Here is a 27159-nt window from a genome sequence, read left to right as displayed (position 1 = left end):
AATTTCAGTGATTTCTTATATTCTAAGGCTAGAACGGAACTGATCATATTGACTTTGTTTTATGCAATTTGATTTGAAATTATATTCTTTCCATTATAGGGTTTTAGAATCTGCAGATTTGACAGCCGGTCAGTGTTTTGATGGTATATGTCAGTCAGAACATGAAGACAGCTTTCGTTCTCTTTCAAGTAAGGACAGTTTTTAATGTTAACAGTTTAGTCTGTGCTAAGTAAAATGGCTTTATCAATCAATATTCTCTTTTTTTGAATATCTTCCCATCTCTGCCTCTTTCTCTTTTTTGTTAAATCCATATTCATTGTAAAGGAATAGGCTAAATCTTCACCTGTGTCCTATGCAAAGTAAACATTATTCTTCCCTTATTGTGTAATTGCATTTTCAAATTGGGATGGTAAGGATTACTTGATTTGTGATATATGTAGTATTTGTATGTATATATTTATATGTGTATGTATATATATTCATTAAAATTTTGTATTTCCTAGGCAACCATTTTGCTTGTCAGTTTCTAATATGAACAGTGATTGTTTTTGCTGCTTTATTTGAAAGAGCTCAATTATTTTTTGATCATACCAGTCTTTATCAAGTTAATCAAGTACCTAGATACAAGATCTTAAACACACACATAGTTCTGTATTATATATTATATTATTGTATACTGTTCAAATCTAAATTTTAAAAATCTGCAAGATTTTTGTCCTTTACTATTTTGCCTTACTGTCTTAATGTACAAGGGTACATTCTGGGACCTAGAATCTATGCCATTTATATATACATACACACACACACATACACACGTGTATATATGTATATATATATATATACACACACACATGTAAGTTATATATAAATATAATTACATGATATATATGTGTGTGTGTACATATATATATGTATATATATATATACACACACACACACATATATTTACAATCTATTTTATGAGTATTTTTTTTTCTATACTAGTAATAACAAGCATTAAAATTAACATGTATTGCTTGGTGTAGGAACTTACTAAGTGCCTACATGCATTAATCCTAACAGTATTCCTTTGAGGTTGAAATTGTTTTGTCTCTTTTACAGAAAGGAAACAGGCTTTGAGTGACAGGGGTCGTGTAAGTCACCCAGGGTTACTTAGCTATTAACTAAAGGCAAAGTCAGATTCAACTGCAGATTATTTGATTTTTTTGTACCTTTTTTTTTAAGTTGAGAGAGAGAGAGAGTGCGAGCAGGGGAAGGTAGGGAGAGAGAGAGAGAGAAGAGAGAAGAGAGAGAGAGAGAGAGAGAGAGAGAGAGAGAGAGAGAGAGAATCTTCATCAGGCTCCATGCTCAGCACAGAGGTTGATGCAGGGCTCGATCCCACAACTCTGGGATCATGACCTGACCTGAAATCAAGAATTGACATTCAACTGACTGAGCCACCCACGTGCCCCTGATTTTTTGGACATATTTTAAATTTATTTCTTTATTCTCTCTGCCTTAAAACTCTCCACATTTCCTAGCACCTAGCCAGATCTGTGATTAAACTACAATTAGGAGGGCAATTTACTTCAACTGACAGTCATTTGGAGACAGCATAATTTGTAATTACACTTTTTGAAATTTCTTTTCTCCTTTTTCAGAGATTTTTAAATTATTTTTAAACTATAAAGTTAATAATACATGTCATGATACCAAGTGACACAGCTTCCTCATGCCTTTATGCCCACTACTGAGGTAATGTTAACAGTTTAGTGTGGTTTCTTCAACACTTTCATATTTATAGAAATATATATGCCTGTACATTAACAGATATGACTTTCCCCTCTGTTTAAAATATTTTAAAAAATGGGACATACTACATAGTTGCTTTGTCAGTGTATCATAGATCTCTTCCTGGGCTAATCCATCTTAAACTCATTTTATTAAAAAAAATTTTTTTTTAACATTTATTTATTTTTGAGACAGAGAGAGACAGAGCATGAATGGGGGAGGGTCAGAGAGAGGGAGACACAGAGTCCGAAACAGGCTCCAGGCTCCGAGCTGTCAGCACAGAGCCCAACGCGGGGCTCGAACTCACGGACCGCGAGATCGTGACCTGAGCCAAAGTCGGCTGCTCAACCAACTGAGCCACCCAGGCACCCCAAATCTTAAACTCATTTTATTTTTTTTAATTTTTTTTTTCAGCGTTTATTTATTTTTGGGACAGAGAGAGACACAGCATGAACGGGGGAGGGGCAGAGAGAGAGGGAGACACAGAATCGGAAACAGGCTCCAGGCTCTGAGCCATCAGTCCAGAGCCTGACGCGTGGCTCGAACTCACGGACCGCGAGATCGTGACCTGGCTGAAGTCGGACACCCAACCGACTGCGCCACCCAGGCGCCCCAAACTCATTTTAATAGTTGCATAATGTTTTGTAATGTGAGTCTAAGATTATAAATGTAGCTATTTTCCATTTGATACACCTTCAGGTTTCCAGTTTTTTGCTCTTACAAATAATGCTTTAATAGCTATCCTTGAACAATTATAAATTCCTGCTTTTCTTTCTCGAAAATAAACTCCTAAAAGAGGAGTTGACAGATCAAAGGGTAAGCACATCTTTTATTTTAATAGATGCTGTCAGATTATATGACAAAATGCCATAGAATTCATATGCAAATAGCAGTGTAGCAGATATAAGGTGATATCTTACTTAGTTTCCTTGAGTACTTGGGAAATAGAAAATATTATATATTTTATCAGCTCTTTTTACTTCCTCTTCTTTGAATTGTCTGCTCTTACCTTTTACCTGATTTTCCATTGGGTTTTTAAAATTATTTTAATCAGTTTGAGGGAGACCATATATATATTTTACACATAGTTTCTCTGATTTTCTTCTTATTCGACTGCTTTTAAGGTTTTTACAATGGTTTTCACTTCATGCAGAATGGCTAATACTAGGTGATCAGATTCATTGAAATTCTACTTAGCCAGCTTATGATGTCCAGTCAGGTTCTCTTGTCATGAATTCTTATGCCATTTATTAGTGATGTTGAGGAAGAAGGACTATTAACGCATGTTTGTGTATGATGCCACATAAAAAAAAAATTATAAAAACATACTATAAAATTGTTTTTAAGTTTATTTATTTTGAGAGAGAGTGTGGGGGGAGGGACAGAGGGAGAGGGAGAGAGAGAGTATCCTAAGTAGGCTCCACACTGTCAGTACAGAACTCAATATCAGGCTCGATCTCATGAACTGTGAGATCATGACCAAGAGTCAGATGCTTAACCACTGAGCCACCCAGGTGCCGCCCAAACATACTATGATATGCAATAGAATGTAAGCCAAAGTAATTCCAAAATATGGATACTTTTTTAGTCTCAAATTCATTTTAGAAAGCAGTATTAAAACTTATGTTCACTTCCTTTGCTTTCTTGTTTTTTTAATTCTTTTTTTCATGTTTATTTATTTTTAAGAGAGAGACAGTGTCAAGCAAGGGAGGGACAGAGAGAGATGGAGACACAGAATTGAAAGCAGGCTCCAGGCTCTGAGCTGTCAGCACAGAGCCTGATGTGGGGCTTGAACCCTTGAACCGTGAGATCATGACCTGAGCCGAAGTCAGACACTTAACCGATTGAGCCACCCAGGCGCCCCTCCTTTGCTTTCTTGTTAAAGTAAAATCCTATTTTATGGTGTTCATCAAGCCATCATCTTATTAAATTTAATAACTTTATTGTCTTATACACTTCTCCATTTATTTCTTTCACAATGTGTTTTTCCAAAATAATAAAAATTTTCAAGCATGCAGAAAAATTGGAACAGTTGTACGGTGAACACTCATATACCTGCTCTCTGGATTCTCTTTGTTTTGTCATATATTTCTCTCTCACTCTCTCCTAATCAACCCATCTTATAATTTGATCCATGTCACAGTAAGTTGCAGAAATAAATACACCTCCTCAAAACTTCAGAATAACATCATTAACTAGAATTCAGTATTTGTTGATGAACCTTTTTGCTTTTTGATGTAAAGTTAAACGCAGTGGACAACTGAAGTGTACCATTCCACAAGTTCTGGCTAATACATAAACCTGTGTAACTTAAATCCCTTTAAAAATGTAAAATATCACCCTTGTTGCAGGAAGTTCCCTCATGTTCCTTCCCATTCAGTCCAACCCCAGAAGTTCTGATTTTTTTCCACCATAGACTGTCTATAACTTCAAATAAATGGAATAATATATTCTCTCTTATGTACTGTTTTTGAAATTCATCTGTATTGCCTGTATCGCTAATTCCCTTGTAATACCCAGTAGTACCCTATGAGGTAGACATTGTTTTTAATATGAATTTCCAGTCTTTGCACCATTAGTTTTTTTGTTTTTTTGTTTTGTTTTGTTTTTTGTTTTTTTCTATGAGATGGCTTGGGTGTCTTTGTCAAAAATCAAGTGAGTGTAAATGTGGATTTATTTCTGGGTTTTCCAGTCAGAAATACTTCATAGTATGGTATGAAGTAAACTTTTCTCCTAAAACTAATTTCCAGTTTTTGTAGCACCAGGGTTGTGCTTTCCCTTTGGGTTGTTTCCTGCTTTATCAGAAATCAAAGTGACCATGTAAGTGCAGGTTTATTTCTAGGCTTTCTATGTAATTCTCTTGATACGCTTGTCAGTTTTTATGCCAATATCATATTGCCTTGATTACTGTAGCTTTATAGTAAGTCTTTAAGTCAGGTAGCATAAGTCTGCCAGTTTTATTCTTTTTCAGAATTATATTTTATATTCTGGATTCTTTGCATTTCCAGTTAAGTGATAGAGTCTCTTATCTTTTGCTGTAATAAAGCCTCTGCAATTTTGATTAGGATTATATTGACTGCAGATCAGTTTGGGGAGAATTGATGTCTTAACAAACAGTTTTGAGCCTTCTAGTCCATGAACATGGCATGTTTTACTATTGTTTAGATTTTCTTCAGTTCTTATCAACAATGTTATATAGTTTTCAGTTCCATATGGAATTTTTCATGGATCTTAAAACTGTATAATTCTTCCTTTTTCTTTCCTTTTTCTTTCTAGGCTCTGGATCAGTATCACTGTATGAGGTAGAAAGATGTCAGCAACTATCAGCTACAAGTAAGACTATGTTTCATTTTTGAAATAAGGGTGTAATAGTGTGCATAATAAAGTCTGTCCTTACATTTATCAACTAATTTGTTCCTATCTATTATTGAGAGCAGATATCCATGAGGGCAAAAATATACACATATTTATCTTTCATTTCTGTACCTCATCCTAACTGGCATAAAATGGAACTCAGAAAGATACATGTTTTTACATTGAACATATATTTTAAGTCCTACAGGTATGAGGTTTGTAAAACATATTCTATTTAACAGTGCAATGGGGCTTATTTCATTTTGAGAATGTGATAAAATATATGACATAATTTTTATCTATTCACACTATGAATTTAGCGATATGCCCATAAAGGCAGTATACCCCAAAACTTTAATGTTAGCAATGATAGTAAATCTGTCAGATGCCCTCTTTCTGTTAGTTCAGCTAAGATGAAAAAAATTAAGAAAAAAAATTTTTAAGCACGAGTCTATTAAATGAAGCTCTATAATATACTATTATAATAATATGAGTTTCTCATTGGAGAAAGAACATATAACTGTGAAATGAGGGAAAGCCAGAAGAAAGAAACTTGTGGTGTTGTATTGGAATAGGAAGGGTCAGTATGGACTCATGATTTTATAAATAAATGTAGAAATAGATGTAGATGTCTGTGTGTGTGTGTGTGTGTGTGCATATATATACATGTATGTATATATGTATACATTTATACATGTGCAAGTGCGTGTGTGGAAGTATAAGTATGAACACATTTGCATGTATATCCTATCTCTGTCCAGTTAAAGGGCTTCAAAATAATGGCATCCCAATAGCAATGGATGCACCTCATGCACAGATCTTGGTTTATAAATGATATTCCCCCTTAAAAAGAATCAGGGCTGCTTGGAGAGATAGCAGGCTCCAGGATTGGGACAGGAGAATTACAAGATGAATCCAGAACATCTTGTTGTGCCAGAAGGTAAAGAAGTTCTCAGTTAATTATGGAGCATGTCAAATCTGATAAATTTGAGCATCAAAATAAAAAATACTAGTGATGGAGTAAAACCGAACAGTAGTAGGGATCCATTAGTCCGTGTGGATAGTAAATAAAAGAACAAATGAATGAATGAATAAATATGTGCGATTGAGTGGAGAGCTCCTAGTTACGATAGAATGACAGCTAACAAATGTAAAAGGAATGATGAAGTTAGGGAAAAAAATCATTTTGCAACCATGATAGTAATAACTGACTTAGTTGTAAATCACCAGTGGGTCCTAAACTAGCAGGATCCTAAATGTTTACTGAGGAGTGAGATACTTCTATTTCCCCAAGTACTTTCTTATTAGTTATAAAGGGGGAAATAATAAATTCATAGTGGAGAAGAAACCTGTTGAACACCACTATAACCAAGTGAGCAAAGTTAACATCCCCAGGAATGAAAACGCTGGTGACTTGTATGCCTCTTGTTCTGATGCAGAAAGGGACGCCTGTATCACTTGCAGTATACTAGACTGCCAAAAGGGCATAATCTGTATCTGACCATGAGCAGAACCAGACACACCCAAGTCAATGGCCTCTGCTCAAATATATCAGTGTCATAAAAGACCAAGAAAAGCCGAGGGACCGTTCTACATTAAAGGAGTCCAAAGAGACAGGAAAAATAAATGCAATGCATGGTTCAGGACTGGATTCTGGACCCAAAAATAAAGATCTAAGGAAGAACATTATAAGGACATTTGGAAAAATTTGAATAATGTCTGTTGATTCAGTGATAGTGTTACATATTCTGAAGTTGAAAATTGCACTGTAATATGCCAATCTTCAGAATCTTCTGAAATACACACTGAAGTATTTAGGGATAAAAGAGCATGATATCTGGAAATTATTCATAAATGATTCATGTATACATATGAATATGTAAGGAGATATATATGGAGAGGGAGCTACCAGATGGAGATGATGACAAATGTGGCAAAATATTAACAAGGTTGGCAATAGAACTTAAATAATTCAGTTTTATTGTATCTGGTTCAGGGGAATCCGTATTATGAATACTCTTATTATTCTTGTAGGTTATTCTGACTTAATCTAAAAATTATTTTTAGTACTTACAGATCATCACTATTTGGAGAAAACCCCACTATGTGCTATTTTGAAACAAAAAGCTCCTCAACAGTATCGTATTCGAGCAAAATTAAGGTCATATAAGCCCAGAAGTCTCCTTCAGTCTGTTAAACTTCATTGTCCTAAATGTCATGCACTGTAAGTATTTTCTGTAATAAAACAGAAGTTTTTATTTCAAAATTTTGTGAATATACATTTTCATATATACCAATCAGTTTAAGTCCTGGCAGTGTGTAAATTATGACTTTGTATATTATATTTTGAAACAGTGGTAACATTTTTAAGAGAAAATACTAAATTCTTAGTAAATCCTTCTGACATTTCTTAGTAGTAATAAATAAAAGTGGGTGCTGTTTTCAGATCTAAATTCAGTTTAGTAGCTTTAATACATGCATGAATACATACATTTATATATTTATATGAAATAAATTTATATTAGAATGATTATGTACTTACTAACTCAAGACATTCTGAATTTATTTTTAATCTCTTTTTTCTTTTTTATGCAATTTGACTGTCTTCCCTTTAAATATATAATGTGTAAATATAGTACATTTCCTTTATATTTGTGTGTGTGCATGTGTGTATATATATTATAAAATTATATAATTACATAGTCCATTATATTTGTGTATATAAATATAATTTGTGTATGTACATTAATATATGTATATTTTGCCCTCCACAATCTAAGTATAATACTATTTGTAGACAGTTTTGATCATCAAACTTTAAATAAAATGGGGACCATCTTCTACCCATTTGAGCTTAAAATGATGGTCGGAATTAAAATATAAATACAGATTTTATATAATTGTTGAAGAATTATTAAATTACAGCTTGTTAAATTCTGTAAAGTCATATAGCTTTGCCAAACAAAACTACCGTCTATGAGCATTTTTTTTAGACAAATAAGAGAATCACGTCAAAAAGGTGAAGTGGTGTTACCTGAAGTTACACAGCTGGTTGGAGACAGAACCAAGGCGAGGACATAGACATTTTGGTTCCAGATCATGCCATTTCCATTGTATACATACTTTACCACGTGACTTTTTAAAATTATTAGTCTAGGTTAAAAGGAATTGAAAGGAGTATTGGTTTGTAAAGTGGGTGCCCTGTGAAAGAGATTACTTAGGTGGTAAGTGGATATTTAACAGGAAGCTGTATCTTTTTCTCCCCTGGAGAAGTTTAACATTTCCTTACAGAGGAGAATGAATTGGTATTAGAAATAGTTATAGGATCCTTGGTATCACAAAACCAGATAAGGAAATTGCTAGCAGTTAATATAGTTATGATATGGATCTACTTAGTTGTGAAGTATCATCAAATCTTTTTCTGTGAATAAGAGTCATTTAATCTGCAAAGTGAATTATCTCCACATTTTAAAATAAGTAGCTGGTGCATCAGCATGTAAACAAATTTGTCTTAATTGGATAATTTGTTAAATTTGAATTTCCAAGCTTATACCAATTGTTTTGTATTATTTCATTGTCAATGATTTTAGGCAAGAAGTTCCACATGAGGGTGATTTGGATATAATTTTACAAGAGGGTACAACTAAAATCCCAGATACTAAACTACAAAATACATCATTATATGATTCTAAAATGTGGACCACTAAAGATCAAGGAGAACGAAAAGTAGCTGTTCATTTTTTGAAAAATAATGGTATTCTCCCACTTTCAAGTGACTGTCTGATTTTGATAGAAGGTAAGGTATTTAAGTTTCTGTTTTATTAGAATATAGCTTTTGCTTGTGTCTTTCTCTGATTAATGATTGTTAAATATATTTTAGGGGCAACCTAGGACATACAAAGTCAAAATATTATTAAATTACATAAAATAGAATATATTATATATAACAAATAAATTTAAATATATATATGTACACACATATAAACTAATCTGAATTACATTTGGAAATCATATATTGAATGCAAGTGTTTGCATTTGTCTATCTTGTTGAATTCGGATAGAATCTTAATCAGATTCAAGCTCATTGTCGACCAGTGTTTCATCAGGAGACTGCTTGTTATGTACAGTTGTTGTTACCTTGGCCTCTGGATGTCACTGTTGTTCCATAAAAAATTAAAAAAAAAAAAAATGAGAGTCATCTATTGATATTTAGGTCAAGGAAGGGACCCTGGAAACAAGTAAAGATAACTTGACAGGTTTTAAAAGGAAGAAACTGAGTCATACATATTTTTGCATTTCCTTTCCACTTTTCACTAATTTTAATATCTATCTAATATATATATATATATATATACACACACACACACACACACACACACACACACACACACATATAAACTTATTTTTCCCCATGCCAAATTTAAAGTCTCATAATTTTCCTTGAGACTTTTCTTCCTCAGTAATATTCTATAATAGAAGGAAAACATCATCTTTAATTTGCAGAGAAATCTTTAGTTTTATTTTATAAATGAATTAATCTTTATAGTGGATTATGATCATTTTTGTTAGTGACGTTTTTCTATTTATAAAAGTAATATGTACCTGTTTTAGAAAATACATATATGTAAATACATATGAATATGACCACTGGTATCCTTTCATGAACATCTCTTATTTTAATACACTTACAGCATACCAGAAAAGATTTTAATTTCTATGTATTAATTAACCATGACAATATTCCTATTCATTTGGTCCTATTGTAAGCTCTTTTTTATACATGAGAAAACTGAATCATAGAGAAGTTGTGGATCTTCCCCACTACAGGTAGTAAGTGGAACTGAATTGTTTCTGGTTTTTTGACATATTAACTCTGTGATGAAGTTTCTTCTCCCTGAATGAAATGTAATTGGGGGGTGGGGGGGGCACAAAGAATTAAGTAAATGTTGCCCAGTTACTTTCCAGTAAAGCTGTCGTAGTATTCATATGCTTTAGTAGCATATGAGATTATCTGTTCCCCCATCTTCATCATCATATACTAGCACTTTAAAAAATGTGTCCACTTTGATGAGTGAAATGTGGTATCATCTTAGTCCATTAACAATACCGGAATCTCTACCAGTAAGTAGATATAAAAACAAAGCACACAGACACATGCACACACACAAAAATGGAGTAAGACTATTCGTATGCCCTAAAAATAAAATAAAGCTTTGAAACTATCAGTTTCTATAAATATTGTCCTTGTAGGGCCAACTAGGAGGATATCCAGTACACCTTAGTGTTCTCCTGTGAACTGCCTCCCAAAGAATTCTGTGTTAAAGCCAAGTTGACCTTGAGGGTCCAAAAGAAGCTTGAATGAAGAAGTACCTTTAGCTCCTGATCCTGTCACTCATCCCACAAACTTTCAGTCTCACCTCCTGCCATTCCTCAATTTCCATTACACCCTCCAGCCATATTGAACCGGAGGCAATTTCTAAACCCAGGGTATCTCTCTGTACCTCTTTGCCATTGCGTTGCTATTCTCCTGAGAATTTCTGCTCTAATGTTCATAAGTAACTTAATAGTTCCCTTTACTCAACAATTCATGTGAAATATTTAATGAACACCTACACCTACCAAGCACTCTTGATTCTCAAGGCAGATTTGAGTGGTTTTTATTGCATAGTGTATGAACTTTCAGTAGATCACTTTTCTTCCTGTATTGTATTTGTATTATATCTGTTTATAGACTTGTTTGCTTACTAGACTGTAACTAGGATCCATGTTCATTTTAATCTTTGTATCTTTAGCTCCTAGGGTAGGACACTAGGCATGCAGCTGGCTCTCAGTAAATATTTATTGAACAAATAAATATATCCAGAGTAATAACACTGACTTACAGAGCTTTTTAACGAAACTCAAATGTGAAAATATATCTGAAAGCACTTTAAAATATAAAAGGGTTTCATCAAAATGCAAGCTATTTTTATTTTATCATATTTCTGAGTATTATAACCCTATCCAGGGGCAAGGACCTAACTGCAGTGTGGCACGGCAGAACTGTGGCTTCCAGCTTCGCAAAGCTGTGGAAAGAGGAATGGGAGCTGGGCAACTTAGAACAGCACAAAACTTGTTCTTACCAAGATTTATCTGCTTTTTCTGAATAAACACTCCTTGGATTGTTGCAAGGCTTTGGTTAATTTCTAGAGTTCCAAAAAAAGTCAAATTTGACAGTTTTTGCCAGTGTTCTTTTTCCTTGTATGGAGCAGTGTATTTTTGGACGTCCTTATTCTGCTGTGCTGGGAGTGCTTTCCCCTCACAATTGAATTTAACGTTACAAGTATTAGGAAATACACAAAAGTATTCTTATAAATCATATTCTCTTTCCCTAGGAAGGAGGAATGCTCAGTCTAGGTGAAAAATACACCAGGAAAGGAACCAGTAGGTTTGAGTTATTCTAGATAATCCTGCCTTCTAGTAGTATTGCACCCCTGGGCTTACTCTTTCTTCTCAGCTAGTGATGGCTTTCATGGCCACTGTGTCATACAATTAGAAATGTAATGATTTTTTAGGAAAAGTGAACAAACACTATACATGAATTGTAATTACACAAACTTTTCGCAGCTATATATAAATTTAATGTTGACCTGGAAGTCTAAAAGACTTATTTCAAACTCAAGACTTAATTTACCTAGACATTATTAGTATATAGCAAATTTAATAATGAGAATACTGTTATATTTTGGCTCTCAATTTTATTTTCTTTTGAATACTTAAACCAAAGTGTTATAGCGTAAAAGAGCAGTTTGTATAAATTTAGGAAGATGGTTAAAGTTTCACAAGTCTTCTATTTTGCTCAAGTCTCAGCATTTCTGTGTAGTGGTTTCTTTAATCAGTGCAGGATACTAAGTTTACAAATTATTATTTTTTATAATAAGTGTATTAATCATCTAAATTCTTCATTGTATTTTTCTTTCAGTCCTTTTAGTCTTTTACTATACTTCATGTGTTCCTTTAAATACACACTCAATTTTGCCTTCATTATATTTGTACTACTTGAAGGATTTATTTATTCTGTGTTCATAGGAGGAACACTCGGTGAAATCTACAAACTCGCAAATAAGTTTCATAGTGTAATTCCTGTGAGATCTGGCTATGAAGACCTGGAAGTCCTTGATCTTTCAGTACCATTCCTTATCCAAGGAAAAGTACATCACTATGGGTATGCTTTCAGATCTGGGAATTTTGAGAATAAATAACTGCTTAGGAGTAATTATTTTATCCTACTAGTTGCTATATATTCAGTGGATACTTATTGAATACCAATTTATATGTACAAGATTCTAGATTTTTCTGGTATATATTTTATTCTTCTGATAGCATATATATCGAATACCAACAATGTGCTAAGTATAAGGCTAGCCCAGAGGTTAATATTCATTTGCTTTCTTTCACAAAGATTTAGATACTAATACAGAGAAAGGTTTAGAGCTGTACCCTAGTAAAAGTTAAGTGATTCAATTCCAAAATTTCTGTGCCACGAAGTTACAGATTAGTTGCCACTGAGGAACTGGAAGATATCAGGATATATTGGGAGCTAGAAGTAGACATGCATTTCAATAAATTTACAGTCTCTCTCTTGTACCTTTTTAACTTGATGGTTTCTTTTGTTTTATGAATTTGTAAAATATTAATACAGTCAAATTATTAAAATGCTCATAAAACCTTAAAGGTTTTACTTTAGGTTTTAGTTATTTTGCTCAGATTTCTGGACCTGATTCTTTGTAAACAGAATTTTAAACTAATGCTTTAGTTTATTTAACAGTTATACATCTTTTATGTTTTTTTTTATTTCTTGAATCTATTTTATTAATGAATTTTTTAGAGTTTCATTTCTTATGTAAATTTGCATTTATTGACATAAAATTGTTCATAGTACTTTTGATGATTTTTAAATTTCTACTTTGTTCCTGAATCCACTTAATATTATTTGCACCTTTTTTCCTTGACTTTTTTTTTTGCCAAAATAACTAGCTTTTGTTTTGTTGATACTCTCTGTTGTTTTATTGTTCTTATCTTTAGTTTCTGCATTTACTTTTTCTAGATTTCTTCATTTTTTTGTTTTTTTGTTTTAAGTTTATTTATTTATTTTGAGAGAGAGAGAGAGCAAGTATGCATGAGCAGGGGAGGGGCAGAGTTAGAGGGAGAGAAAGAATCTCAAGCAGTCTCTCCATTGTCAGCGCAGAGCCTGACAGAGGGCTCAAACCCACAAACCATGAGATCTTTACCTGAGCTAAAATCAAGAGTCGGACGCTCAATGGACTGAGCCACCCAGGTGCCCCTAGGTTCCCTTGGTTTTTCTTTTTCAAATGTTTTTAATTGAATGCATACCTCACTTAATTCATTAATTTTAGTATATTTTTTAATATTTATATTTAAGTCCATAATTTTTCCCCTGAGAAAATAGCCATAGCTTTAACCCAGGATTTGATATGTATTAGTTTTTTGTTTTTTGTTTTTCTTTTGTCACTTCTAAATGTTTTCTAATTTCTCATTGTGACATCTTCTTAGGCCCATGAATTACTTAACTGTGTGTTTTAAAAATTTCACGCACACAATTTAGGTGCTACATTTGTTTGTATTTTAGTTAGATTACTTTTTAACCAAATCGCTTGATACACTTCATAATGATCTTTGAGATTCATTTACCTTTGCTGTATCCTAGAATATGTTTGTTCAGATTTTGTATATATTGCCTATATTTTAAAAAGAACGTGTATTCTTTAATAGTTGTGTTTAGTCTTTAAAAGTGGTTACTTGTGTCCATTAGACAAGCTTGTTAATCATATTCAAAACTTCTTTTTCCTTTGTAACTTTGTTTAATCACTTCTTAGAGACTGTGCTTAATGTCCTTTGTGGTTGTAGGTTTGTGATCTTTAATTCGGTCAGTGTTTGCTTTCTACATTTTGAGGTTCTTTTGCTGGTTTGCTTTCATGTTTCTTTGTGTTCTATTTTAGGAAGTCTCATAAATAAATAGGACTAGATTTTAGTTGTTTTTTAGTAGATAAGTTTAAAATATGTTCATTACTGATATATTTAGGTTTTATTTCTACATCTTATTTTGTTTTCCACTTACATTATTACTTCTTCCGTCTCCCTCCCCTTTTTTGGTTATTATTTAGCTTATTTTTTTCCTCTAATCTTCTATTGGATTCATTTATAAAAATGTTCTTAATTTTCCCCTCTTTTGTCTTTTATTGCTTTGGAAATAATAAATCTCTACTTAATTTTTACTTGTTACCCTTAAATTTTAATTTATATACTTAATTTTTAGTTTACATACTTGTTTTATCGATGTCTAAAGTTAATATCCTAGTCTTTAAGGAAGTAATATTTCTTTATTCTATTGCCTTTTTTCCCCCATAATTTTATTTAAATTCTAGTTAATTAACATGTAGTATAATATGGGTTTCAGGAGTAGAATTTAGTGGTTCATCATTTGCATATAGCATCCAGCACACATCATAGTAAGTACCTTGCTTAATACCCTTCACCCATTTAGCCCATTGCCCATCCACGTCCCCTCATCAACCCTCAGATTGTTCTCTGTCATTAAGAGTCTTTTATGGTTTGCTTCCCTCTCTTTTTTTTCCCATCCCATATGTTCATCTGTTTTGTTTCCTAAATTCCACACGTCAGTGAGATCATATGGTATTTGTCTTTTCTCTGACTTATTCACTTAGCATTACTTCTGTAGCTCCATCCATGTCATTGCAGATGGAAAGATTTCATTCTTTTTTATGGCTGAGTGTAATATTTCACTGTGTAATATATACCACATCTTCTTTATCCATTCATCAGTTAATGGATGTTTGGGCTCTTTTCGTGGTTTCACTGTTGATAATGCTGCTATAAACATTGGGGTACATGTGCCCCTTCAAATTGGTATTTTTGTATCCTTTGGGTAAATACCTACTAGTTTAATTGCTGGTCTTGGGTACTTGTATTTTTAACTTTTTGAGGAACCTCCATACTATTTTCCAGAGTGGCTCCACCAGTTTCCATTCCCTCCAACAGTACAAGAGGGTTTCCCTTGTCTGCATCCTCGCCAACCCCTGATGTTTCCTGTGTTGTTAATTTTAGCCATTCTGACAGGTGTGAAATGGTATCTCATCATGGTTTTGATTTGTATTTCCCGGATGATGAGTGATTTTGAGCATCTTTCCATGGATCCTGTTAGCCAACTGGATGCCTTCTTTGGAAAAGTGTCTATTCATGTCTTCTGCCCATTTCTTCACTGGATTATTTGTTTTTTAGGGTGTTGAATTTGTTAAGTTCTTTATAGATTTTGGACACTAACCCTTTATCAGATATGTCTTCTGATATTCAAATATCTTCTCCTATTGCATAGGCTACCTTTTAGTTTTGTTGATTGTTTCCTGTACTGTGTAGAAGCTTTTTATCTTGATGAAGTCCCAGTAGTTCATTTTTGCTTTTGTTTCCCTTGCCTCTGATGATGTGTCTAGTAAGAAGTTGCTACGGCCAAGGCCAAAGAGGTTGCTGCCTGTGTTCTTCTCTAGGATTTTGATGGTTTCCTGTCTCACATTTAGGTCTTTCATCCATTTTTTAATTTATTTTTGGGTATAGTGTAAGAAAGTGGTCCAGTTTCATTCTTCTGCATGTTGCTATCCAGTTTTCCCAACACTGTTTTTAAAGACACTTTCTTTTCTCCATGCTTTTTTTCTCTTAAAGAATAAATTTCTATGTATTTGAAGGCTAGAAGGGGAAAATATTTAATATAGGTACCCTCTACTTTTCCGCAGATTACAAAGGAAAAGGAGTCTACGTAAATCTTTTGAACATTGATTTCTTTTTATATTTTTACTCAAGTATATTTTCTTAGTAGCATCTCCTAATCTTATGATAATATATAATAAAAAATAATTACTTATATTTAAAGTATGTTTGTATGTAAACAAAGCAAAATACCTATACTAAATCATGTGCATTCTTAGTATATTGTGTAGTTTCAGATTGACTTATATTATGAAGGATAAGTATAGTATTGGCATTATAAACTATGAACCTCTAAATATATGCTTACTGAATATATTATCCAAAGTCTTGCTACTACTGACTTCTTTAATGAGAATAATTTTCTGGTATCGGTTATATTTATTTAATACTTTAGCTGTTAATCAAAGAGCCATAAAATGAAAGAGTCCTTAGAGATAATCTCTTTAATTTTTTTCATTTTACCAAATTAAGAAATCAGCCAAATTAATTAACAATCTAGATCTGGACCCTTTCTCTTATTCTCAATTTAGTGTTGTTTATTCTGAACCATACTATCTTTGTGATTGTTTCAAATGTAAAAATCTTGTTTTTTTATAATTCTGTTTGTAATATGTGTGTTATAATGTGGAAGGTGCAACACTATTTAATAATTAACTTTTTAAACTGTGCGTTTTGAACAGCAAAGGTAAGTTATAATTAAATGAGTTATAATAATAAATTATTTTTAAATCTGTATGGTTTCTTTTCTGTCATTAATTTCAGATGTAAACAGTGTTCTACTTTGAGACCAATACAAAATCTAAATTCTCTGGTTGATAAAACACCTTGGATTCCTTCTTCTGTGGCGGAAGGTTAGCTAAATTTCTGTGTTCTACAACTGCAACTGTCTTTGTGTAAGGTGATCTCACTGATTATATTTCAGTGTTTGTGGATATAGTAAAACCAGGCAAAGACTGAGCTAACGTTTAACTTTACTTAAGCAAAACTGTTCACGGTGATTATAATAAGAGCATAACATAGTTTAAACGTATTTGAAAACTTGCTTTCAGGCATCTGCCAGTATCTTTAAGCATTGCTCACATTTTAATGTTCAGTAATTTGTTTTAGTGTTAATCATTAATCACAAATACAGATTCTGAAAAATTCCTCCAGTTCATAGTATCTTAGGATTCAAAACAATTTTAGAGACAGCTGTTACACTCTCCACCCAATACACATCTTTAGTTGGAACGACAAGAAGCTTTTTATATCCTGTTCTTAACTGTGATCATCCAGCCTTGGCTTAAAACTCTTTCAGTGATAGGGGACTCATTACATTGCAAAGCAACATATCCCCTTAATTTTTAAGTACTTCTTAGCAGTGAAGCAAAATCTACCTACTTAAATTTTAACATGGCCCACGTTCTATCTACTAGAGTTAGAGTATGGGTCTTGTAGAAGATCAACAGCTTCATGCATTTGAAGATATCTGTCATGCCTTCATTGAGTCTTTATTTCTCCAAGTAGGCACCCTCACTTCATTTTGTATTCACCACATTCCTTACTATTCTGTTTCTCTTCCTTAGTAAACATTTCACTTTACCAATGCTCTTCTCAAAGTTTGCCCTTAAAAGCTGCAAATAGGGCTACAAATATTGGCCAGTTCAGAATATAAAGAAAACCTTTATTTCTCTAAAATTGGACACTTTGCTTCTACTAGCCTGAAAATTTTATTGTATGTATATTTATTTGTATACTTGGTTTTGTTTTCTTTCTTTTGTAATCCAGCTCTGTGGTACTTCTGTTTCCTGTTTTGTTTGTGGTCCAGTCATGTGAGCCCCTTGCTATCCCGTTTGGTCTCCTCATCCCATTCTAAAATGCAATTCTTCCTTTGTGTGGTCCCTCAGAGTAGGTTCTACATTTGCCCTTCTTGGTTTTAGCTCAGTTTTAACCTATCGAGACCTTTAGAATCCCAAAAATCAGTTCCTCTGTATTAACCACTTTTTGTCATGTCTATGTGTTCTAATTCATTTCTCTGTATGCTGATTTATTCTTCTATTTGCCCCTTAGTTAATCCTTTTAAATATGGATTCCACAAACGAAAGACAGTATTTCATTTTTTAAACATATAAATGTCTCCCATTTCCAAACACAAAGTAACATTTTAACCCATGGATTTTTGTATAATTTAGTATCTCTTCAATTTCTTTTTCCTCATCTTACCAAATTATTAAATCCCGTATTCTGACATTTTTGGCCATTCAACCAGATGAGATCTCTTAAGACATACGTGATCCTTGTGTTTATAATATAAAGGGGAGAAACATTTTACAAAATCATAAATATTGAGCCACATGCTATTCTTTTTAGAACATTCTGGTATTTTAATTTTTGTCTTTCATGTGGCTAACGTGATGAACTGTAGTTCATGAATTTGTTTTTGTGTTTTCTATCATCAACTCATTGTAAAGATACCTTATATTAATATTTAATCAAAAAGGTAGAATTGCTCATGAGTCATTGTCACTACATAGGTATGGTTTAATATTCCAAAGTGAACCTGCTAAATGAGCTTAGTATATTGTTACTAGAGAACAAAAGGCATATATATTTTTTAATCTCAAATTATTTTAGTAAACAAAATTAACATCATAAAACGATTTTTATCTTACTTTGATCATAAAGAATAGAAGATTCATATGGTTTGATCTTTTCTTCCTTCACTAGTGCTGGGTATTGCACCCCTTCAACATGTGTTTGTAATGACATTTATTCTTGATGATGGAACGGGGGTACTGGAAGCTTATCTCATGGATTCTGTAAGTAACAGAGGGAGCGTAGATATTTCTAACTAACAATGTGTTTTTGATTTTAATATGTTTATTCATACCAACTTTATTACTGAGAGGATTTAAGGCAACTTAGAAGAACAAATAAAATGCAAGCACATAAATCTTGAATTGTCTGTATATTTATCCTGTTCCAATCTGACTCTGTAAATTTAATATCCAAATAATGAAAAATCAAAGAATAGGAATTTGAGGAGAGAATCTTCAGAAGTTTTACTCCAGGAGCCAAAGGCAGAGGTATGGCTGCACCTTCTGGACATTGTCTAAGCAGCATTTTACCAGGTTTTTGGAGTCTCCACATTTCCGTAGTAGAGGGAATGAAATTACTTTGGAGGAGAGATGGTTACAGCATACGAAGCTGGAGAGCTATCCACAAACCTCTCTCATTTCTAACAACAGTTCTAAGTTTGGGAGTTCTCAGGACCACCTTAGTTTTGATAATCCCCTAGAAAGACTCATGGAACTTGCTGAAAGTTATTCTGCTATTATTGTTAGTTACACCTAAAGAATACAAATTAAAATCATCCAAGGGAAGAGGTACGTAGGGCAGAGTCCAAGAAGTTCCAGACATGGGGCTTCCAGGTGCCCTTTGCTGTGGAGTAGCAGCCAGCGTTACCAGCCTAGCAGTGATGTGAAACAGGACACAAGCGGTACTGCCAGCCAGGGAAGCCTCACCAAGTCTTGGTGGCTAGAGTTTTTATTGGGGCTCCATCATGTAGTCATGGTAGAGACATGTAGACAGCCCATAGGCTCATCTGGTTTCAGTCCTTCCAGAGATCGAGCTAATACCACATGCCCCAAACTTTGTGCCCTAAATCACGCTGATAGACTTAGCTAGTAGGACAAAGACATTCCTAACAGGCCTGATATTCCAAGGGCTTAGAGGTGATTTCCAGGAGCCAAGGGCAAAGACCAGATTTCTTTTCTCAGTAAGGTCAAATTGGTTTACTACACACGTTGGGAAACAATCTGGGGTAGGTTCGAGAGAATGTTTTCTCTTGCCAAAACAGTTCATTGGTCCATTTATTGAATAAATATTTAATGAGCACCTGCTATGTGCCAGATACTGTTGTATGTGATGGGGATTTAGCAGCGAACAAAAGCAAACAAGATCCCTTTCTTCTTTTAAGAAAGTATAACTTATAATCTGATCGAGGAGAGAAAAATTAAATACACACTATACGTTATACTCTTTTAAATTTAACACTAGATTTTTTTCCTGTACACAAAGAATGATAAGCCTCACTCTTTTCTAATTACTATTCTTACTTTCATTTATATATATATATACATATATACATACACATATATATGTATAAATATATTTACATATGTATAAATATATATTTATATATGTGTATGTATATATGTGTGTGTATATATGTATGTACATGTGTATATATATATATATATATATACACATATATATATCAATGCTGTTTTTAGATTAAAGTAGTAAACCAGATTTTAGAGTTTAGACTAGAACTCTAGTTTATGAAGTCTACAATCTTCACAGAGTGAAATAGTCTAGATTATTTTAATTAGATGATATTGAAATGCTTTTATATTAACTATGGATTTTAAAAAATATTAATATAGTTTCCTATTTTCTCCTATAATTTTTTTTTAAGGACAAATTCTTCCAGATCCCAGCATCAGAAATCCTCATCAATGATGACCTGCAGCAAAGTATGGAAATGATCATGGGCATGTTTTGTCCTTCGGGAACAAAAATTGGTAGGCACTAATATTTTAACAATCTCATTCATTCTTTTTCTTGAAATAATACCTACCTAGCACATATCAAATCTGTAGACATAGAGGTTTGAAAAACTTTAAAATCTGAATACTGTTACAGAATACTAAGTAAATCATTGTCTGATTTGTCTTTTCATGAGGACATTGGCAGGGAGAAGATAGGTAAGAATCATAATTCCTGAAATGAAAAGATTTAGAAAATATTTTTGAAATATAACAAAAGGAGGCAGTTTTGCTTGATCACAAGCACATTTGATATGATGTTTATGTATACAAGCATTTTCATTGAAATTATACCAACAAAGATGAAATTTTGAGAAGAAACATTTTTCTGTAACAGACTACATACAGCCAGTGTAATTCATTCATGAATTTTCTTTCTCTCTCTCTCTTTTTCAAATGTTTATTTACTGAGGGAGAGAGAGAACATGAGTGGAGGAGAGGCAGAGAGAGGAGAGAAAGAATCCCAAGCGGGCTCCAAGCTGTCAGTGCAGAGGCTGACGTGGGGCTCGATCCCACGAACCGTGAGATCATGACCTGAGCCGAAATCAAGAGTCAGACCTCAACTTACTGAGTCACCCAGGTGCCCTTCATTCATAAATGTTCTATTAATATTAACTAGTTTCAGATTTTATGCTTTTTTATTTTACTAATTATTTTTATCAACTTTAGTTGTTCTCTGGATAACATTTGATTAATCAACCAGATCTTCAGGTCAAATTGTATTGATTCCATCTACTGCCACTGAGTTTTCCTTTTGTGGTCATTATTTCTGTTTACATTGAAGTTTGCAAATCCCTTTCATAGTTAGTTAGTTTGACACTATTAACAATTTTTCATCAGTAACAAATTTTACCAGCTGCAGATTTAGCTGCTGTCAGTTTACCTTTTAGAGGTTATTATTATTTTTTTTTTTAAGTTTATTTTGAGAGAAAGAAAGAGCACAAGCAGGGAAGAGGCAGAGAGAGAGGGAGAGAGAATCCCAAGCAGGGTCTGCACCGTTGGCACAGAGCCCGATGCGGGGCTCCAACTCACAAACCGCAAGATCATGACCTGAGCCAAAAACCAAAAGTCAAACACTTAACCCAGTGAGCCACCCAGGTGCCCCTTATAGGTTATTTTTAATCAGACTTTATTTTCCCCTGGTCAGTCTTTGCATTTTATAACAGTTCCAGAAAGATAGCTTTTATACATCTTAACAAGGTTTCATTTATACACTTTTTATTTGGTGTCAGTTTTAATTTTTAGTTTCAATTTTTTTGGATAGATTTCTGGAAATAAAACTGCCATATCAAAAAGGATGGGTTTGGTAGGCTTTTGATACATGCTGCCAGATTGCTTTTCAAGAATATTTTTACCTATTTATAGTTCTTCCAGCAGTAGAGGAGAGTGCCTATCTTGCTCGACTCTTGCCAAGGTTGACTATATTAAGTATCTTTCAAAGTTGAATTTGAAGAAGTGCTAAGAAACTTTTCTAGAAGTTTTAAATAGATTTATTGTGGTCATAATCAGAGCTTGGGAATAGCATCTGCATTGTCTGGACTAAGTGCTTGGAAATTGATGGGGAGTTTCAGCTAGACAGGTGTTAAGGGCCTGAGCTGATGTGAACTTGGGGTTCACTTTCTTTGCAGTCAACCAAGAAAAAAAGAAAAAAAAAACAAAACACCTGGGGAGGTCAGTAAGCAATCAGCAGAAATAAAGAATAAAGAAATAAAGAATGGGAATGAGATGGCTGCTACCTTTGCGATCAGACGTTTGGGAAACTCCACATTTAATTATTGTGTCCTGTGGGGGAAAAGATTAGTTAGGATTGTTACACAATAACAACATGAACCCAGTGTGTATTTGGAAGGGTAGATAATAATATATTTGGTAAGTGTATTTTATTTACTTCTCCAGCTAAATTAAATATGTTAATTTTTCTAGCTAATCATTATGCTCAGCTACCTATTTTAGAGATATTTGTTTAGTTTTAATGCATAAATAACATTTTTTCTCATCTGTAGATGCATACCCATGGTTGGAGTGCCTCATCAAGTCGTATAATGTCACAAGCGGAACAGAGCAGCAGATTTGCTATCAGATTTTTGACACCACAGTTGCGGAAGATCTAATCTAATATTGTCATTTAGCTTAAGCACATGTAAAATACTATAATTTTAGAAAACATCATTTTCTGTGAGATTATTATAAAGATTTAGCTGTATAGTTTATTTTCCACTTTAACCACAATTTAAAATTCTTTTGGCAAATAGACATTGTGTTATCAAATGCCTACTTGTGGGTAAGTTAAAAATGGTCCCGTTGCTCAAAATTTCCAGTATGATGGCTGCTAGGGATATAAAGGAAGAAGTGGAAGAAATAAGGACTGTGTTTTCATTTACCCCTTGCAGCCCTTTCAGAGAAGCTGTTTTGTTATCCTGCTCTAAGTTTGTTTTTCCATATGTCAGCCACTGATTTCTCTGCCAGCCATCATCCTAGGCCTTCCTTCTTTCCTGCCCTGATTTTTGTATCAGCAGTGTCAATGATTTTAGCACAGGTATGGGGTTAGAAAATGTCCTTACATTAAATTACTCAGCTTTTACTGAGTGTGAGGGGTGTAGCAGCTGAGTCGTTTTGTTTTGTTTTGTTTTGTTTTGTTTTGTTTTGTTTTGTACAAAGGGATCTGCTTAAACAAGCACTCTTTTTGAGAAGTGCTCTTCTGAGTGAGCTACAGCATACTTAAAGGAATGATTTACTTTAAGTGTACGTGGCAGAATTGCTTTCTTTCAGTACTATTGACCAATTTAGGATAAATCCATTTCTTAAGACCTGAATTATGTTCTTTTGATTGCTCGTTTCTCTACATGAAGTTATTGCATTCCACCTCGATCTAATAAAGCAGTCAGACTTATAATGTTAGTGACTTATATTACCATTTTTTAATAGTCTTATGTAATGTGTACTTATATTTCAGGTTGAACACAAAATGAGATATTAACTCAGTATCATAGTCCACTTTTTACCTGACAGTGTTTGTGAAGTTTAAAATCATGAATATTCAGTTTTATACAAATACTTCCATATATTTGTATGTATGTATAGATTTACGTATATTATTTGGTAAAGACTAAGACATACAGATCTGCCTAGTTCAGTATCAGTGAAGAATAAATTAACGCACATATTTCAGCTGTTTTCTTTGTTTGCCCTGTGTTGAGTTGAGACATGATTGGAGGCAAAGAAAGCAGGAATGTCACTATAATAGATATTTAGGACCGTCTATACACTAGGTACTGTACAAAGCATTCAACATGTATTTGAGTTTCATAAAAACCCATTTTCCTAATAAAACTGATTTCCTGATAAAACTTGATTGATAAGCTGACTTCACTAAGTTCACGCAATATGCTAGTCAGTACTCTCATTCAGGTAATCTGTGTTCAGAGGCTGCTCTGCTAACCACTCTAGGATTCTGGGGCAAAAGCTAGCATGGGTTTTCTACAACTGCGTCCTCTCTTAAATATTTGAAATGACGTTGGAAGCAGATTATGAGGGGAGTCAGTGTTACATTTTCTTACCCTATCAAAAAGCTTTTAACATTTTATTGGCAAAAAGGGTCAAATACCTGATTTCCTGTGTTTATAATAACTCTAAATTATTTTTTTTAATGTTTATTTATTATGAGAGAGAGAGAGAGAGACAGAGCAAGCAGGGGAGGGGCAGAGAGAGAGGGAGTCAGAGAATCCCAAACAGGCTCCACACTGACAGTGCCTATGCCCAGCCCAGAGCCCAACGTGGAGCTTGAACTTACAGGCTGTGAGGTCATGACCTGAGCTGAAATCAAGAGTTGGATGCTTAATCGACTGAGCCACCCAAGTGCCCCAATAACTCCAAGTTCTAGTTCCTGAGTAAATTAGCCCATCCCCCGACCTAACTACCCATCTCCCATCACTGAATTATCAGCTTTTTGGAGATGGTGAAAGAAGCTGATGCTGTTTTTTGGGGGGATGTAATCACTTGGTTCAAAAACATCTTCAGGGAAAAGTTTTAAGAACCATATAGATGAATAGATTTCAGTACCAATGGTATACTGAGGATACAAAGGTGAGAGAGCCATTTTCTCTACAGGAAGTGCCCAGAAGAGGAGAGGTCAGAAGGTAGGGCAGGTCAGAAGGTAGGGCAGGTCACAGTGCTGGCTCCAAGTTATCAAAGTCAGATGCCTCATGTGAGTCTTTACAGTGATAGGTCACTTCTCTCTTTTCTTTTTTTAAATAGCCCCCCACGTTGTCATCATTTGTTTTCTTTTTTAACTTTTTAGCTTTGAACAAACAAGAAGAGTTCTGTCAACACCTCGTGTTTGTCCAGCTGTGATGTATGCGCCATACCTGAATCAGGAATCCAGAATGCTAGGAGAATTCTATTTCTGGAGCAACAAGTAGACAGTAGTTCATTGTGCCCTGATTTGAGCCATGTCCTCTTTATTGTCCGTGTGAATCCTGGTACCTTTCCGGTCAGACTCAAAATTACGTAAATTTAAGAAAATAGTTTGTGTACAGCCTCTTTGCTCAATTTCCAGTCCCTGCAGCATCCATTAGATACTACCAGACTGTCTCTTATAGCCCCTCACTGTTCCGTGGGAGGAAGAGAAGGCGTAGCCTAGACAGTCCGAGGCAGTCGATTATACAGTAATGAGAAGTGCACTGCTCACACGCCCTTTCCTCTGTCCCTACCCTCCATTTTACTGCTTTCTTTGGGGGAACTCTACAGGCTGAGATGCAATGCATCATTCCCCCTCTTTTTTCTTTTTTTTTTTTTTTTTAAACCCCTGGTCATGTTGCACTTCGGGAGTTGTTTCTGAATGAAATAGAAAGACTGGTGTTGAAATAGGAGCTGAAGACCCCTCTGTCTCCCTGAGAAAGCCGTCTCCACGCACTAGGGCACCGGCTGCCCAGGTTTTGAGTCCATCTGTGTCCTGTGCTGCCACTTTTTGCAGGTCCCAGGGATGGACCAGAATCCTTCACCGGCTGTGCTGTTTGGTTCCAAAGTTAAAGCATGAGTTTGTCACGACTTGTGACTCTCATTCCAGCCAATTCTCTTCTATACTTTCTGGAAGCTTTCCTTGGGATCTGGTGAAATAGCTAGATTCTTATTGTTTTCACTGTTTTAAATTTTGACCATGTGTTTCATCGAGTTTTGTTTTTATCCAGAATTTTGTAAAATGAAAACAGTATGCATTTGTAAATATTGAAGCAACAAAGTATATGAAGTTGGACTAATTCTGACTCTTAACTAGTACCCCAAAGCAAACTACTTTTAACTATGTGGTGTATGCTTTTCAAGACTGTTTTCCCTAAGAATGTGTAAATATGTGTATATATACGTTTTAAAAATAACATCATGTTATAAATATATTTCTACAACTTGCTTTTGTCACTTTTATAGAGTTTGTTTTTTTATGTCAATACACACAGGAGAAACTTGTTTTTAATTAGTCAGCATAAGTAACTTTTTAGTGGGAACTTTCTATTTGACCTTCTATTTTTGTTGTGGTTTTGGGTCTGTTTATGTGTTTCTATTATTGTGACAGTTTTGGAATTTTATATTTTTATTGTTACCTATTTTGTTGACTTTGTTGCCTTATACTTATTCATAATAATATTTTGTTATTTTAGTCTGTGTTTTTGTTTTTTGGGTTTTTTTGGTGTTATTTTCCTTTTAAATAAATCTGAAGCCCCTGGGACCTGATTTCACTGTATCCACTGGCGATTCTTAGGTGATCAGATTTTGAAGTCCTACCCAACTTCTAGTACAGATTAGGACTCTGCCATGACAGAATTGTCTTGAAATATGCTTTAAACGACTCATTGTAATATATATACATATATACATATATATATATATATACACACACACACACACACACACATACACACACACACATGTTTATGTATACATAATATATATGTTTGTTTATGTATGTGTATATACACATCTATGTTAATGTAAGAAAGGAGAATGCCTCCTGTAATGCTTTTCATTATGAGAAAGGTGCTATGATGGCTATGATGAGTCACCCTAAAGTTGTAAAGCATCATTTTAGAGGAAATAAAGATCTCTCTTCCTGTGCTTGCCCTTCAGGATCTCTGGATGGTGTCAAAGCCTTCTACCCACTCCAGGAAAAAGAACTAGTCAGCTAGTAAAATCTGGGCCTAGTGATATTCCTTCTCTTCCCTCTGATACTTGGAAATAGTATCAGAACTCACTAAACAGGAAGTCACCAGTGTGTTCAGGTATGTGAGATCGTATCTTGCCTTGGCAGCCAGGAAGTGAATTAGTAGCACCATGTATTATTTTTCTCTGCAGAAAGTGATTTAAGCTGTTACGAAATTTGAGATCATGTAAGGTTTCGAAGTGATGGTCATCTTACATGGAGATAAATGTCCTTCCATTTAGGACTGCTTTTGATGGGTTGAGAAGTGTTAGGTATCAATTACAGTGATAAGGATAATGCATTAATGTATATGGGAGCTCTCCCTCAGATGCTCCGACCGATGAAACGTGGATAGTTCAGAGACTCCTCTGCTATTTTTGGACTGTAGCAACATCTTAATGTCTATTTTTTCCCCTTGAAATCTAGGCCATAAAGGCACATTGGTACAGTGTGTGCACATGTGTGTGTGAGCACACG

General features: G+C 34.1%; 1 protein-coding gene across 3 annotated transcripts in view; it reads left to right on the top strand.

Annotated features, from left to right (window-relative positions):
- The window catches only part of POT1 (protection of telomeres 1), an 88753-nt gene extending 62866 nt beyond the window's left edge, over positions 1 to 25887 (top strand). For all 3 annotated transcript variants that reach the window (XM_045495496.1, XM_045495497.1, XM_045495498.1), the window contains exons 12-20: positions 100 to 188; positions 5047 to 5103; positions 7192 to 7348; positions 8715 to 8920; positions 12193 to 12328; positions 16666 to 16754; positions 18610 to 18701; positions 20363 to 20468; positions 22496 to 25887. In XM_045495496.1, coding sequence (XP_045351452.1) covers positions 100 to 188; positions 5047 to 5103; positions 7192 to 7348; positions 8715 to 8920; positions 12193 to 12328; positions 16666 to 16754; positions 18610 to 18701; positions 20363 to 20468; positions 22496 to 22608 — 1045 coding nt within the window. In that variant the 3' untranslated portion in view covers positions 22609 to 25887. The remainder of the gene's footprint in view (positions 1 to 99; positions 189 to 5046; positions 5104 to 7191; positions 7349 to 8714; positions 8921 to 12192; positions 12329 to 16665; positions 16755 to 18609; positions 18702 to 20362; positions 20469 to 22495) is intronic.
- The last annotated feature ends 1272 nt before the right edge of the window (positions 25888 to 27159 follow it).

Source organism: Leopardus geoffroyi, chromosome A2 (assembly GCF_018350155.1).
Source record: "Leopardus geoffroyi isolate Oge1 chromosome A2, O.geoffroyi_Oge1_pat1.0, whole genome shotgun sequence".
Lineage (NCBI taxonomy): Eukaryota > Metazoa > Chordata > Mammalia > Carnivora > Felidae > Leopardus > Leopardus geoffroyi.
The sequence above is the reverse complement of the archived record's forward strand: the minus strand, read 5'-3'. Positions and strand labels throughout refer to the sequence as shown.